The 17,354-nt window shown below is 44.8% G+C and overlaps 1 protein-coding gene across 5 annotated transcripts in view; it reads right to left on the bottom strand.

Moving 5' to 3' along the window:
• The window catches only part of KIF21B (kinesin family member 21B), a 768,527-nt gene that overhangs the window by 450,009 nt on the left and 301,164 nt on the right, over window positions 1-17,354 (bottom strand). For all 5 annotated transcript variants that reach the window (XM_056557611.1, XM_056557612.1, XM_056557613.1 and 2 more), the window contains one exon: window positions 291-384. In XM_056557611.1, the coding sequence (XP_056413586.1) occupies window positions 291-384 (94 nt within the window). The remainder of the gene's footprint in view (window positions 1-290; window positions 385-17,354) is intronic.

Here is a 17,354-nt window from a genome sequence, read left to right as displayed (position 1 = left end):
ATGATCCAACCACTGGGAATATTCACAGCTTTATTGTATCCTCTTTAAAACAGCATGGCATAACTTCCACACTTCACACAGTCTGACACATCTTGATGAGTTTCGAGCGCATGCTCCAAAGAGCGCACGGGCTCGAAATGCGTCAAGTTGTGTCAGACTGTGTAAAGTGTGGAAGTTCTGCTATGCTGTTTTAAAGAGGATACAATAAAGCTGTAAATATTCCCAGTGCTGGATCATTTTGTCTCTTCTTCACAGTTATCAAAATTACCATTGTCATAGTTCATTCTCACCTTTCTCTTCAGTTTCTGAAGTAGACTCTGCATCACTCTCCTCACTGTCCTCACTTTCTTCCTCATCACATTCACTCTCTTCGTGTTCATCTTCCTAAGAAAGATCAATGCAATTTTTAAATGTATATTTCTTTAAACAAGTAAGGCAGAGTTTACATCCTTGTCAGAGGGCTAGTCTTACCATAGAAACTACAGAACCTGACAAAACTCTAGTATAGACAAAAACTCTAGTATCTGGACATCGGAATTTAACAGCGGTGGTCCCGATCAGCCCAATGAACTAGCCAGGAGTAGTTTTTTTTTACTGTGGCGTCTAAAGGGTTGATGCTGGGCATCGCCCGATCAGCAATTCCCAGCATTAGCCACGGGTCTCTGCTCCATTTTATTTATTTACATTGTACCTCTACTTAAACGATTAAGACTGTGCCATTTGTTTATCTTTAACACCTCATGTCCATTTCAAGACTGAGCCACGTGGCTACGTCAATATCTTTTATTGTGTTATCACTGACAATAGTTGCTCATATGACAAGTATGTCAATGTTCTATGTTTCCACAGTCCCAAAAAATTATTATTTGAAAAAAATAAAAACTGCAATGCAGATGTAAACAGAGGCTATACTTTAAAAGTTTCACAGTATTACGAACTGAGTAAAAAGTGTTATTCATCAAATTATATACTATAATTGTAAAATATGAATTACATAGTTACAATGTTACATAGTTTATAAGGTTGATAAAAAGACAAAAGTCCATCAAGTTCAACCTAAAGCCCTACTGTGTTGATCCAGAGGAAGGCAAAATCCCCCCAGGAGGCTGATGCAAATTGCCCCAAGAGTGGAAACATTCCTTCCCGACTCCAAAATGGAGTAAATATCAGAATACATCCCTAGATCAATGTTCTATCCCTATAAATCTAGTATTCATAACCTGTAATATTATAATTTTCTAGAAAAAACATGCAGGCCCATTTATTGAGTCAGAGAATACAACATCATGTGACAGGGAGTTCCATAGTCTCACTGCTCTTACAGTAAAGAATCTCTGTCTGTGATAATAGTGCAACCTTCTTTCTTCTAGACGTAGAGGATGCCCCCTTGTCATGGTTACGGGCCTAGGTATAAAAGATCACTAGAAAGCTCTCTGTACTGTCCATTCACATATTTGTACATTGTAATTAGATCGCCCCTAACACGTGTTTTCTGTAAACTAAATAACCCCAACATTGATAACCTCTCTTGGTACTGTAATCCTCCCATACCATTAATAATCTTTGTCGCCCTCCTCTGCACACTCTCCAGTTCAGCCATGTCCCTCCTATACACAGGGGCCAAAAACTGGACACAATACTCCATATGTGGTCTGACTTATGAATTATGCAGAGGTAAAACTAAGTTCCTGTCCTGAGCCTTCATGCCTCTCTTACTACATTCCATGACTTTATTAGCCTTGGCAGCCACTGCCTGCCACTGTTCACTAAAGTTGAGCTTACTGTCAACCAGTACCGCCAAATTATTTTTGGTAATTGTTTTACCTAATGTTTTATTATTTAGCACATAATTGTAAATTTTGTTCGCAGCCCAAGGGCATCATCTTACATTTATCCACATTAATTTGCCATGTCTGTGCCCAGGCCTCCAGCTTTCCCAGATCCCTCTATAATATTATGTTATCATCCACTGAGGTGATTACCTTACCTTAGTGTTATCTGCAAATATTGAAATTCTGCAATCCCTCATTAATAAATATATTAAAAAAAGTAGTGGACCCAGTACTGACCCCTGCGGTACCCCACTTGTAACTGTCACCAAACCAGAGTAAGTTCCATTGATATCCACCCTCTGTTTTCTATCATTGAGCTAGTTGCTAACCCATTTACATATATCCTCCCTGTAACACTCACGGTTCAGTAGAAAGGAACACTGGAGGTAGTAGATCCACTGGACCTGTGTGGCAGCTGACGCGGGCAGTACCAGGGAGCAGAGTCTAAGGTGCCCCGGGATGGACTTGCTGCGGCAGGTGGCACCCAAGTCGCTACCCCTGGCATGACTCGACCACACAGGCGGCTGAGGAGATTCGGGGTACAGATGGGAAACAGCAACTCGTAGTCTGGATAGCAGAAGAAGCAGCGAGGAGTCCAAAGCTATGACGTTAGAGGACCTGGAAAGAGCATCAGCTCTGATGTTCTTGCTAGCTGGATGGAAGTAAATGTAGAGATTGAATCTAGAAAAGAACAAAGACCACCTTGCCTGACGAGGATTCAATCGCTGAGCAGACTGAAGGTACAGGAGATTCTTATGATCTGTGTAGATGCTGACGGGATGAAAAGACCCTTCCAATAAATGCTGCTTTTCCTCCAAGGCAAGCTTAATAGCGAGGAGTTCTTGATCCCCAATGGAGTAGTTCCTTTCAGAAGGTGAGAAAGTCTTGGAAAAGAAACCATAAGTTACAGTCTTACCCTTGGCATTTTTCTGGGTAAGAACGGCACTGCCTCCAACAGAAGAGGCATCAAAATCCATACCGAAGGGATTCTCCGGATCTTGAAAGCACGGAAGCAGAGGAAAATGCTGACTTTAAACAGGAGAAGGCTTGTTCGGCCTCAGGAGGCCATGTCTTGGGATTAGAGCCCTTTTTGGTGAGAGACACAATCGGAGAAACCAAGGAAGAGAAATGAGGGATGAATTGACAATAATAGTTTGTGAATCCCAGAAAGCATTGAACAGCCCGTAGGCCAGAAGGACGAGACCAATCCAATACCGTAGACAGTTTATCTGGATCCATCTGCAGGCCTTGATGAGAAAAATGTAGCCGAAAAACGGAAGACTAGACTTCTCGAATAGGCATTTCTCCAGTTTGGCATAGAGATGATTCTTCCGAAGGCATTGAAGAACCTGATGAACATGAGAAAGATGCTCCTCTAAGTTGGTAGAGAAGATCAAGATGTCATCTAGGTACACGACAACAGAGATGTAGAGAACGTCCCGGAAGATATCAGTGACAAATTTTTGGAAAACGGCAGGAGCGTTGCAGAGACCAAAAGGCATCACGAGATGTCTCAAAATGTCCATCACGAGTATTGAAGGCCCTTCTCCATTCATCTCCCTCGTGGATACCAATAAAGTTATATGCACCCCGTAGGTCCAACTTGGAGAAGACCTTTGCTCCTCGGAGACGGAAAAAAGTTTGGAGATAAGAGGAAGTGGATAATTATTTTTGACCGTAATCTTGTTAAGTCCCCTGTAGTCAATACAAGGTCGGAGAGAACCATCCTTCTATCCCACAAAGAATAATAAATCTGCTCTGGCAGGAGAAGAGGACTAGCGGATAAATCTGAGAGGGCTTTGGTAAGAGAGGCATTGCAAGAGAGTAAGAAAACTGAAAGATATCTGCTATACGGAGTGAATTGTGCTGCTGTGCGGAGTGAATATCTGCTGTGCGGAGTGAATTTGTGAAGCTGGAGTGATTTGTGTGAGTACTTAAAGTTGCACATAAGGTATCTCTGCAAGAATCTAAACAGCCTTTTCACCTTTTCTTTTTTTCTCCAGTCTACCTCTAGGGGGAGAGGTAGATTGGTCGCACAGGTGCTTAAATCTTAGTTTGGGACTCTGTCTGAGTGTGCTCAGTCTGAGAGGGCTTTGATAAGAGATGCATTGCCAGAGAGTTAGAAAACTGAGAGTTTGAAAGCAGGAGTTTGAGATTGCTGTGAGCGTCACTTTACTTACATTGTAGAGACTTTAACTCACAAGGACTACAGAGAATTCATTTGTAATATTTACTGTCTGTTGTTGGCGGTTAATCTGTGAAATCCCCATAGCTAGATGGCCTCCATGGTGGAACATGCAGTCCGGTGTACATCCTGTTCAATGTATGCAATCCTTGAACAGCAGTTTGAGGGTGCATATTGTTGTGCAGGATGTGTGCGATTTGTTCATTTGGAAGCCCAGATCCTGGATCTAGAGGAGCAACTGGCAACACTGAGATGCATTGACAACCTGGAGAGGAGTCTCCTTCTCACTGAGCAAGAACTCTCTGGTGTAGAGGTGGGGGAGGATAGTGGGATGGAGGTGCAGGACAGTCAGGCAGCTAGCTGGGTTACAGTTAGAAAACGGGGTAGAGGGAAAGGGAGGCTAGTCCTGAACTAGCACACCCCAAGAAGTTTGCCCGGTTGGCAGATGAGGGGGATGCCATTTCAGAGCTAACAGTACTGCAGCAAGAATCTGCCTCTGACCGCCAGGGGGGTGTCTGCTCCAGTAAGGAGGGAGGGAGGAGTGCAGGGCAGGCCAGACAGGTACTGGTAGTGGGGGACTCAATTATTAGGGGGACAGACTAGGAGATCTGTCACAAAGACAGGGATCGCCGAACGGTGTGTTGGCGTCCTGGCGCTCGAATTCGGCACATCGCGGATCGAGGGTTGACAGATAGCTGGGTGGGGCTGGAGAGGACCAAGCGGTCATGGTACATATTGGCACCAATGACAAAGTAAGAGGTAGGTGAAGTGTCCTTAAAAATTATTCCAGGGACTTAGGTCTCAAGCTTAAGGCAAAGACCTCCAAGGTAATATTTTCTGAAATATTACCTGTACCTCGAGCCACTCCAGAGAGGCAGCGGGAGATCAAGGAGGTAATCAAGTGGCTCAGAAGCTGGTGTAGGACAACTGTGCTGTCATTTACCGGCTCTACCATAGGGACAGGCTGCACCTCAATGGGTAGGGTGCAGCTGTGCTTGGGGAGAAAATGGCTAGAAGGGTGGAGGAGTGTTTAAACTAGGGACTTGGGGGGAGGGAACCTTCAACATAGAGGGGGAAGATAGTGTAGATAGAGAGGGGGGACTTATTAATGTACCTGGGGATGGGGCAGAGGGATGGGTTAGAATAGTTAAAGGGGTATTCCAGGCAAAAACCTTTTTTTATATATATCAACTGGCTCCGGAAAGTTATTTAAACAGATTTGTAAATGACTTCTATTAAAAAATCTTAATCCTTCCAATAGTTATTAGCTTCTGAAGTTTTCTTTCTAACTGCTCAATGATGATGTCACGTCCCGGGAGAATATCCCTATAGGAACTGCACAGCTACCGGGACGTGAGTCATCAGAGAGCAGTTAGACAGAAAACAACAACTCAACTTCAGAAGCTAATAACTATTGGAAGGATTAAGATTTTTTAATAGAAGTAATTTACAAATCTGTTTAACTTTCCGGAGCCAGTTGATATATAAAAAAAAGTTTTGGCCTGGAATACCCCTTTAATTGCATATTGACTAATGCCAGAAGTCTGACCAATAAAACTGATGAACCTGATTGGTTGATGTCTGAGGAGAATTATGACATAGTGTGTATAACAGAGAATTGGTTGGACGATAGCTGTGACTGGGCGGTCAACATACAGGGTTATAGTCTATTCAGGAAGGATCAGACAAAACGGAAAGGGGGAGGAGTCTGTCTTTATGTAAGTCCAGTCTGAAGGTCGCACTGAGGGAGGATATATGGGAGGGAAACAATAATGTGGAGTCAATATGGGTAGAAATATATGGAGATAAAAATAAAAAAATTCTGATAGGGGTTTGCTATAAGCCACCAAACATAATGGAAGAGGCAAAAGATCAATTAATGAGGCAAATAAGCATTGCAGCAAATCAGAATGAGGTGATAATAATGGGGGACTTTAAAGGGGTATTCCAGACAAAATTTTTTTTTATATATCAACTGGCTCTGGAAAGTTAAACAGATTTGTAAATTACTTCTATTAAAAAATCTTAATCCTTCCAATAGTTATTAGCTTCTGAAGTTTTCTGTCTAACTGCTCAATGATGATGCCACGTCCCGGGAGCTGTGCATGATGGGAGAATATCCCCATAGGAGCTGGACAGCTCCCGGGACGTGAGTCATCAGAAAGCAGTTAGACAGAAAACAGCAATTCAACTTCAGAAGCTAATAACTATTGGAAGGATTAAGATTTTTTATTAGAAGTAATTTACAAATCTGTTTAACTTTCCGGAGCCAGTTGATATATATAAAAAAAAAGTTTTGGCCTGGAATACCCCTTTAACTATCCTGATATAAACTGGAAGACTGAGTCCTGTGAATCTCATAAAGGAAACAGGTTTCTGACTATAGCTTAAGTCAATTATCTGTCCCAAATGGTGCAGGGCCCAACCAGAGGCGACGCCCTACTAGACTTAATATTAACCAACAGACCTAACAGAGTAACTAATGTGCAAGTAGAAGGACACCTAGTAAATAGTGATCATAATATAATACATTATAACTTGTTCTTCAATAAGGGAATCTCTCGAGGGGCCAAAAAACTATGAACTTTAGGAAGGCAAAGTTTGACCAACTCAGAGAAGCCCTTAACAATATAAAATGGGATAATGTCCACAAAAACAAGAATACTGAGAAGACTCATTGCCAAAGAGAGTAAAACTAACCCCAAAATGTTCTTTAACTATATAAATAGCAAAAAGGTAAAAAATGAGAGCGTATGCCCTTTAAAAAACGATAAAGAAGAAATTATAAACAGGGATCAGGAAAAAGTAAATATATTAAACAAATTTTTCTCCACTGTATTCACCGAGGAAAATGAAATGCCAGGTGAAATACAGTGTGATAAGGTAAACTCCCCAGTACAGGTCACCTGTCTAACCCAGGAAGAAGTACAGTGCTGCCTACAAAAAATCTAAATAGACAAATCACCTGGTCCAGATGGCATTCACCCCTGTGTTCTAAAGGGACAATTTTTTATATTCAGGGACTCTATAGTAACAGGGACTGTTCCCCAGGACTGGCGCATAGCAAATGTGGTGCCAATATTTAAAAAGGGGACAAAAGGTGACCCAGGGAATTATAGACCTGTTAGTTTAACCTCTGTTGTATGTAAATTGTTTGAGGGTTTTCTAAGAGTTAATTTTATTTTGGAATATCTTGATAAAAATAAATGTATGACTCCATATCATCATGGCTTTTTGAGGGATCGGTTCTGTCAAACTAACCTGATCAGCTTTTATGAGGAGGTGAGCTCCAGAGAGGACCAGGGGGAATCGCTGGATGTCGTATATCTGGATTTTTCCAAAGCATTTGATACGGTGCTACATAAACAGTTGGTGCATAAAATGAGAACGATTGGGTGGGGGGAGAATGTGTGTAAGTGGGTATGTAACTGGCTCAGTGATAAGAAACAGAGGGTGGTTATTAATGGTACTTATTCTGATTGGGTGACTGCTACTAGTTGGGTACCACAGAGAGGCCCAGCGAAGGCATGAACTGGAGGTTCTGAGGCTGAGAGGGGATGCTTCATCCGCACGGAGTGATGTGCAGGATCAAGGAGACCACAAACCCCGCTTGGAACATTTCCCCATGTTGGAGAAAGATGGTGATCTGGATGTGTTCAAGAGGGGATTTGAAAAGGTTTGCCGGCAGTTCCATCTACCTAAGGAACAGTGGGGACGATATGTAACCCCACGGTTGCAAGGGAAAGCTCTGGATGTGTTTGCTTCTCTTTCCTCTGAGAGTGACCAGGACTATGAGGCAATAAAATCTGCCCTGCTCAAAAGTCTAATCAAAAGTCTAATCTGACTCCAGAGACTTATCGGAAAAAGTTTCGGACTTTGCAACAAAGTGCCACAGAAAGCTGCACTCAACATGCAGGTCAGCTAAGGACTGCATTCAGGCAATGGACTGGGGGCCTACAAGTAACTACCTATGAGGCCCTGGAGGACTTGATGGTCCTGGATTCGTTTCTCCAAACACGGAGCTTTGAAGCCAGAGAGTGGATTTTGGACCGCAAGCCCAAGACAGCCATGGAAACAGCAGATCTAGGAGATGACTTTGCCAACAACCGGGCGCAAGTAGCAAAGCGTGGGTCTGCACAAGCTGGAGCAAGTACCTGGAGGGGAGCCACATATCCACAAAGCACCACCAGGTCAGGTCAGAAATTCTTGACATAATTCCCAAAAGCAACAGGAGCCACATTGGGTCAGGGGGACACCCGTGAATGTTACAGATGCAACAATATTGGGCACCTGAGTGCCACTTGCCCCAACAAAAAGAATTCTCCACCAGTAGCTGGAGGACAAACAGCCGTTCTTCTGGTGTCCGGAGCGGTGGAGAAAAGAGCGGATAACCTGCAGAGTGTAACTGTGGGTGACAGTGGATTTGCGAGATTCTGGAGCCTCCTTTACCTTGGTGCGGCCTGAAGTGGTGGATACAGAGGACATCATCCCTGGAAGAACCATGGCTTTAAAAGGAATTGGAGGTGTGCGGCCTGCTGTGCCCATGGCCTGTGTGTACCTGGATTGGGGTACAGGCAAAGGTTTGCGGGAGGTGGGGGTCTCTGAGGACATCCCTGTTAATGTTCTGCTGGGGAATGATTTGGGTCGGATGCTCTGTCATTATGCTCCAGAGGACACTACCTGCACACCGGATGGGCTAGGAGAGAGCCCTGTTCATTCTGAGGTACTGTGTCGAGACTTTGGGAGACACTGCGAAATGTGGAAACTGGGAGGGAGTGCAGGGGATTGATAATTGTTTACCTGTGACTGAACCAGTAATGTTTTCCAAAAGTGGAATGGGGTGTTATTGTAAAATGTGGTGACAATGCATTGCCAATGACAAAACCTAGTGGAGATGGGCTAGGGGGAGGGGTTGGTGTGCCCCTGGTGACATGTAAGGATGAGGGACCAGCAGTGAGTGATATATCCCAATCCTGTGAGCCTAAGGAGGAGGAGGGAAGGAGTGATAGCCCTGTGTATGATGCCTGTATTGTTATGTCTGGAACTGAGGGGGAGGAAGCTAAACCCCAGGGAGGCAGCATGCCAGGGCTGAGGGGGAGGAAGCTAACGTGTCAGCAGCATGCCAGGGCTGCAGCTTTAACAGGAAGGGAGGATGGTGATGCAAGGGGCAAGCTGTGTGACTTGCAAGCCCCAGCAGAGGAAGGTGGAGATGCTAGTACACCTGGGGGAAATGTGCTCCCTGATACCACGAGATGGGGGAGGGAAATTAGCATTTCCGGGAAGCTCTGCGCAGTGACCCTTCCCTTGAAGGGCTGAGACAACGTGCTGAACATACAGGTGTTGACACAGATGGGCATCGGGTATATTAGGAAAATGATATCTTGTACTGGGAGTCCCTTTCCAAAGGCATGCTAGGGGCCCAGGAGGGAGAAAGGCTGTTAGTGGTTCCTAGGCAGTACAGGAAAGAGCTGCTGAGGTTGGCCCATGAGACCCCCCCCGGCAGGACATTTGGGAGTGGCCTATGCGGTCATAGAGAAGGAATGTCTAGCTGTGGTCTGGGCTTTGAAAAAATTACAGCCATACCTGTATGGCAGGGATTTTACTGTCATAACTGATCACAACCCTCTACATTGGTTGGACAGAGTGTCCGGTAACAATGGCACCTTGAAACAAATGCTAAAAACATTTGTAGAATCGTAGGGCAGAGACTGGGAAAAGTATTTACCCCATCTGTTATTTGCTTACAGGGAGGTGCCCCAAGAGTCTACAGGTTTATCGCCCTTTGAGTTATTATATGGTCACAAAGTGCGGGGACCCCGAGATTTAATTAGGGAAGAATGGGAAGGGGGGCTACCTGCCCCTGAGACTTCTGTGGTGGAGTATGTTCTGAGATTCAGGGACAGGATACAGACCTTGACCGGGCTGGCACATGACAACCTCACAGCAGCCCAGTCCAGGCAGAAGTACTAGTACAATCGCGTCAGGGAGAAATAGATGAGTAATGGAGACAGATCTATCAGCCTGGAAAGGCAAGATCTCTCTGTCCCCATCTTAAGGGGGAGGAGTCAGGCCCAAAAATCCTATATGTGTATTATAATTATAACTGTGTGATGTATTATCCAAGACATGGGTGAGAGGTCATTCAGACGGTGTATCCTTTGTTTTTTGTGTATTGCATTTTATTGGAGGTCTGTTTGGTATCCCCTTTGAAGTCTGCACACTGGTCCCATCATATAATCAAACAGATAAGGGGTCAGGAAGAGAGAAGACCCCCTGGTGGGATCAGAGGGGAGGGGGGAATGGAGTCTCCCTCCCAAGAAAGCAGATATGATATTTAAACAATGCTAGACTTAAAGTGGGTTGTTCAAGGCTGTGCAACAAGCTGACAAGACCATCCTAAGAATAGCTGGAACTCTCTCTCATGGTCTGCTAAATCATCATGCTGTAAGAACTTCATCTTTTGTTTTCTGAACTTGCCTTGCTAAACTCTTTTATATATTGTTATACCTGTATGTCATTTGTTTCTGTATTTTTATATAGTCAGCACTGTGATACCTTTTATCAGATTAAATGTTTAATTAATCAGCTCTGGTCTTTGATCTCTAAATATATGAGCTCACCTTTCTGAAGGCAGCTCTGGTGGAAACACGTTTAACTAAGGGTTAATTTGGTGACTTGCTGGGACTAGTAGTGGATACCCAGAGGTCTGGCGGCTTTAACCCTTGCACCATCACACTCTCTCTAGCATCTTAGCTGGACCGATAGGGTGTGACGGGAGGACGGGATAGGAGGTCTGGATAGGAGGTAGAGATAGGAGGATGGGATAGGAGGTCGAGATAGGAGGTCGAGATAGGAGGTCGGGAAAGGAGGACAGGATAGGAGGTCGGGATAGGAGGTCGAGATAGGAGGTCGGGTAAGGAGGACGGCATAGGAGGTCGGGATAGGAGGCCGAGATAGGAGGACGGGATAGGAGGACGGGATAGGAGGACGGGATAGGAGGACGAGATAGGAGGACGGGATAGGAGGACGGGATAGGAGGACGGGATAGGAGGACGGGATAGGAGGACGGGATAGGAGGTCGGGATAGGAGGTCGGGATAGGAGGTCAGGATAGGAGGTCGGGATAGGAGGTCAGGATAGGAGGACAGGACAGGAGGTCGAGATAGGAGGACGGGATAGGAGGTCGGGATGTGGGGTTGGGATATGACAACAATATATGAGGACGGGATATGAAGTCAAAAGCTTCCTCCTTTGTTTATTTTCCTCCCCAACAAGGATTAGGAAGGAAAAACCGGGCAACGCCTGGTAATCAGCTAGTAATAACATAAAAATGACATTACCTGGCATTTTCAATCGTTTCATTAAGACCCCCCCGGGGATAATGTTCCCAATGAGAAGATCCAAAATGACTCTCTGTTAATTAATGTTTGGAATCTATTTCTAATGTATGGTGGGACAGTTTCAATAACAGTCAGTTTTAGTGATTTTATGTCATTGTTATGTTTTAATGTTAAATGGCGAGATATACTATGTAACATGAATTTGTGTTGGGTGTTAAATCGATGTTTATTCATGCGGGACCGCACGGTCTTAACCGTGTGGCCCACATATTGTAAACCACAAACACATGTAAGTAAGTAGATCGTGTATGAACTGTAACAACCATAGCTATCTTTAATAGTATATTCGTTCTTTCCATCGACTTCATTCGAAAAAAAGACCCGAGCACCGATGCCTATCATAGGGTAACAACCTAATGTATTGCTAGCAGAATTTTTTCTTTTATCATTATCACGCATAATTTCTAACTTACTGGGAGCCAGTAGATTCCGTAGATTATTAGACCTGCGAAATGTTAAATTTGGTTGTGAGGGTAATGTATTTTTAAGCACCGGGTCATCGAGAATATTTTTTTGATATTGTCAGTGGCGCGATTATAATCTGTGATAAAGTTATGTTTGAATTTTTTATATTCGATAGACTTTTCTATGTGGGTGTTTCCTGTATATCCTATTGTAGGGGTAGTGGCCAATGTCTTGGGCTGAACTAGAGAGGCTTGTGTTTTACCTTTTATTTTTTTTAAAGCATCAGATAAAATAGTTTTGGGGTATACTTTATCAATAAATCGCCGCTGGAGAATTAATGCTTGTTTCTTAAAGTCTCCATCAAGGGTACAATTCTTTCTGACCCGGAGATACTGACCGTAAGGAACGTTACGGATCCATTTGGGGAAATGAGAACTATTAAACATCAAAAGACTATTCACATCCACTGATTTATGTTACGCCGAGCGCTCCGGGTCCCTGCTCCTCCCCGGAGCGCTCACGCCGTCTTTCTCCCTGCAGCGCCCCGGTCAGACCCGCTGACCGGGAGCGCTGCACTGACATTGCCGGCGGGGATGCGATTCGCATAGCGGGATGCGCCCGCTCGCGAATCGCATCTCAAGTCACTTACCCGTCCCGGTCCCCGGCTGTCATGTGCTGGCGCGCGCGGCTCCGCTCTCTAGGGCGCGCGCGCGTCAGCTCTCTGAGATTTAAAGGGACAGTGCACCAATGATTGGTGCCTGGCCCAATTAGCTTAATTAGCTTCCACCTGCTCCCTGGCTATATCTACTCACTTCCCCTGCACTCCCTTGCCGGATCTTGTTGCCTTGTGCCAGTGAAAGCGTTTAGTGTTGTCCAAGCATGTGTTACCTGATCTCCTGCTATCCATATTGACTACGAACCTTGCCGCCTGCCCCGACCTTCTGCTACGTCTGACCTTGCCTCTGCCTAGTCCTTCTGTCCCACGCCTTCTCAGCAGTCAGCGAGGTTGAGCCATTGCTAGTGGATACGACCTGGTTGCTACCGCCGCAGCAAGACCATCCCGCTTTGCGGCGGGCTCTGGTGAACACCAGTAGCCACTTAGAACCGGTCCACCAGCACGGTCCACGCCAATCCCTCGCTGACACAGTGGATCCACAACCTGTAAGCCGAATCGTGACAATTTAAAGAATGTTTCAGTCGTAATGTGACCTGTGTAATATTATTGGTTGAATAATGCAAAGTAAATTTTAAACCCCAGTTGTTCAGGTTAATCTCCTCCACAAATTCCTCTGCTTGTTTAGCTGTACCCGACCATATAAAGAACAGGTTGTCTATAAAACGCCTGAAAAACATAACATAACGAAAAAGGGGGGACCGTGCGATAATTGAGGACTCGAATCGCCCCATAACCAGATTGGCATAACTAGGGGCGAATCGAGTCCCCATCGCACAGCCCCTCCTCTGTCTGTAAATGATATTATCAAACTCAAAAACATTGTGTTCCAAAATAAACAACATAGCATCTATCAAAAATTTTGATTGTACGATAGAAAAATTTGTGTCACAATCGAAAGTTCGTCGCATAGCTTCCAACCCAATTTTAGTGGTAATATTAGAGTAAAGTGCACATACATCTAAAGTGAGAAATGAAAAATTACCAGTGAAATTTAAAGTACTAATCTCCCTAATTAATTGAGTGGAATCTTTTAAATAAGAAGGAATCTGAATAACATAATATTGTAAAAATAAGTCAATATAATGTGATAAGTAAGAGAACCCACACCAGAAATAATAGGGCGTCCCGGTGGGTGAGTGACAGATTTATGTAGTTTAGGAAGATAATAGAAAGTGGGGAGAGTATAATATTTGATGTTTAAAAAATCATGTTCTTTTTTTATTCAACAAGGAGTTATCATTTGCTTTTTGTAATAAGATTTTTATAGTCAATAAAATAGGATTAAGATGGATCCGTCGATAATTTCTCATAGTACTCCGGGTCAGAAAGAATTGTAAGGGCTTCCCCTATGTAGTCTGCTCTGTCTTTTGTTTCAAAGACACTGCGGAATTCTGCCGGAAAAGCCATCAAGTTGGAAGATACTGGGTCACCGCAGTCCCAAAGGGGTGTAGCCCAGGCCAGGGCTTTTCCGGACAGTAGGCTAATGACAAAGACCACCGTAGCATATTCCATCGGAAACTGTTCAGACATGAGCTGCAAATGCATGGAGCACTGTGTAACAAAGCCTCTGCATAACTTGGAATCACCATCATACTTAGAGGGTAAAGGTAGACATAGCTGGGAGCCTGAGGACACTGCAGGGACTGGTGGAGAGAGTGGTGCTCGTTGCGGGTGCTGCTGCTGTTGTTGCTGCATGGCCAATAGCTGTGGCATCATAGCAGATAGCTGAGAGAGTTGCTGCACCTGTCGGGCCAACTGCTGCAACTGACGTACCACACAACCGAGGGGAAGATCCGTAACTTCAGGCAGGGGTACCTCAGCGGGGTCCATGGCTGGATCTTACTATAACACTCACGGTTCAGTAGACAGGAGCACTGGAGGTAGTAGATCCACTGGACCTGTGTGGCAGATGGCGCGGTCCTACCAGGGAGCAGAGTGTATTGTACCGCTGGTTTTCACCAGAGCCCACCTCAAAGCGGTATGGATTTGCTGCGGCAGGCGGCACCCAGGTCACTACCCCTGGCACGACTCGACCACACAGGCGGCTGAGGAGATTCGAGGTACAGATGTGAAACAGCAACTCGTAGTCTGGATAGCAGAAAGTCAGGGCTGCCAGCACAGGTGCGTAGTCAGGAACGAAGCAGGAGGTCAGTAGGAAGGCGGCACAGGAGCAAGGTCAGGAACGTAGAAGGAGGTCAGGAACAAGGCAAGGCAGAACACAGTAACACTTTCTCAATGGCACAAGGCAATAAAGATCCGGCAAAGATGTGGGAGGAGGAGCAGGAAGTTATAGAGGAGACACACATAGCACATAGTTATGGGCGTACTAGCCCTTTAAATTTTAAAGCTCCGGCGAGCGTGGGCCTAAGAGATGGAAACACACGCGCCGGAGCTGAAAAGCAGAAGAGGAGGCAGCAGGGGACCGAGGTGAGTGACGGGCTTGGATTCGCAAGCGGGTGCGTCCCGCGATGCGAACCCCAGCCCTGCCAGCAGCAGGGGAAAGCAGGAAAATGCGCTCACGGCCAGCACTGGCGATTGGAGGACAAACCTTAACACTCCCCAGTCCCAGTTTCTTCATTTTATGTACTAACCTTTTATGCAGCACAGTATCAAATACCATAGTAAAGTCCATATATACAACATCCACAGCTTTAGTCCTATCTATAACTGAACTCCTCATAGAAGCTTACAGATTTGTCTGACAGGACCGATATTGCATAAACCCATGTTGTTGCTTTGTTGTTAGGTTATTTGTCTGACAGGACCGATCCTGCATAAACCCATGTTGTTGCTTTGTTATTAGGTTATTTTAACTGAGATATCCCAGAATAGCATCTCTCCGAAAACCCTCAAAAATCTTACCCACAACAGATGTTAAACTTATATACCTATAGTTCCCAGCATCCCTTTTTGAATATTGGTACAATATTTGCTAAGCGCCAGTCCTGTGGAACAATCCCTGTCATAATATAATCTTTAAACATAAGGAATAAGAGTCTGTCTAGCACCGAAATTCATTTCTGCAAAACTCTGGGATGGATTCCATCTGGGCCCGGTGATTTGTGTGTTTTAATGTTGTTAAGGTGGTGCTGCACTACTTGTGTTAAGAAGGTGAGATTATCGGTAGAATTTACATTATCCCTACTCATGTCGTCCATCATTGCATTTTCCTGTGTGAATACAGTAGAGAAGAAGGCATTTAGTAGATTGGCCTTTTCCTAATTTTTCTCCACTATTAGGACCAGATTGTTTTTCAGGGTGCCAACATTCTTAGTTTATTTTTTTATTATTTATGTAGGTGAAAAATATATTTTGGGTTCTATTTACTTTCTATGGCAATCCTTCTCTTTGTTTCAATTTTTGCTAATTTTATTTCTTGTTTCCAGAATGTATTCTTCCCTTTATACTTTTTTAAGGCCTGCCACTAGCTTCTTGTTTTAGTAGTCCAAATGCTTTCCTCTTATGCTTTATCGCATTCCTAATTGTTTTGGTTAACCACATTGGTCTTCTATTTCCAACACGTTTATTCCCATAGGGTATATCTTATACACCAGATCTATTTAGGATGCTCTTAAATTGTACCTGTCGTCAACAAAAACTTTTCATATAATGTAGATAATACCATTATATGTATATTTGTAATATACTTTGGTTAAAAAATGTGTATATTTTTGTCCCTGCAGCTATTGCATGTGTGTCTCTATGAGGAGTCCTAATACATGAAATGAGGGTGGATAAGCAGGGCTCTGTGCACTAAGAAAAAGCAGGACAGTGTGCACTGAGGCTCTTGCCCCCTGAATGGAGAGCCGTTTAGGGGTTAATTAAATGCTGGAGTTATAGCATCCCCTCCCCTACCTGTAATCTGCCCAGTGTGGTATGTCCCAAGGGTGGGGGCTAAAAGGAGTGACCTATCAGGGTGTCATGTTTTCCCGGTCTGTAGGGGCTCCTACCCGGGGTATTTATAGTGCTGCCGTCCCTTTCCTCCCCCTCTTTGCTGCTCTGGACCCGGAGTTTTTGTCTGGCTGCCGGTAGGCATGGATTTGTCCTCTCACATTAGGGCCCGGGTGGAGCAGGAGGGTGAGGTCTAGCTCGTTCGCTTATTTGCTGAGCTGGCCTCCCCTCCGGCTGTACCTGCGGCATCTTCTTCGGCTCAGGGAGGCAGGTGGTCCTCCCGTCAGTTGGCTAGGGATCATCCAGGCATGTTGCGGGACAAGTTGGTTGAAGAGGTGTCTAGGGGCAGGATGGAAGGTCCGTTCCTGTCCCCTCCTTTCTCGAATCTCAGGGTTTCTCCCCTGGGATTGGTGCCTAAGAAGGAGGTGGGAAAATTCTGTTTGATTCACCACTTTTCTCACCCTGTGGGTGTGGTATTCCTGAGGAGGATTCTTCGATGCAATACATGTCATTTGACTGGGCGGTGGAGTTGGTGAGTAAGGCGGGCAGAGGGGCCTTGCTGGCCAAGTCGGATGTGGAGGCGGCTTTCCGCCTCCTTCCAGTGCATCCTGATTGTTATCATCTGTTGGGTTGTTGTTTGGATGGGGAGTATTATTTTGATGTGTGCTGCCCAATGGGCTTCTCCATAATGTGCCATTATTTTGAGATGTTTGGTTCTTTCCTTGAGTGGGTGGTTCAGTATGAGAGCAGTTCTTCGTCAGTCACACATTATTTGCATGATTTTCTTTTTGTAGGGCCTGGTGATTCTGTGTTGTGTTGTTTTTGCTCGATACCTTTCGCTTTTTTCATGCACTATTTTGGGGTTCGGTTGTCTGAGGACAAGACGGTGGGCCCTTGTTCGGTGTTGTCGTTTCTTGGCATGAGATCGACTCTCTGGCTATGGTCTTCCACCTTCTGAATGACAAA

The sequence above is a fragment of the Hyla sarda genome, chromosome 2 (genome assembly GCF_029499605.1).
Source record: "Hyla sarda isolate aHylSar1 chromosome 2, aHylSar1.hap1, whole genome shotgun sequence".
NCBI classification, from domain to species: Eukaryota; Metazoa; Chordata; class Amphibia; order Anura; family Hylidae; genus Hyla; species Hyla sarda.
This window is presented reverse-complemented; position numbering and strand designations above follow the sequence as displayed.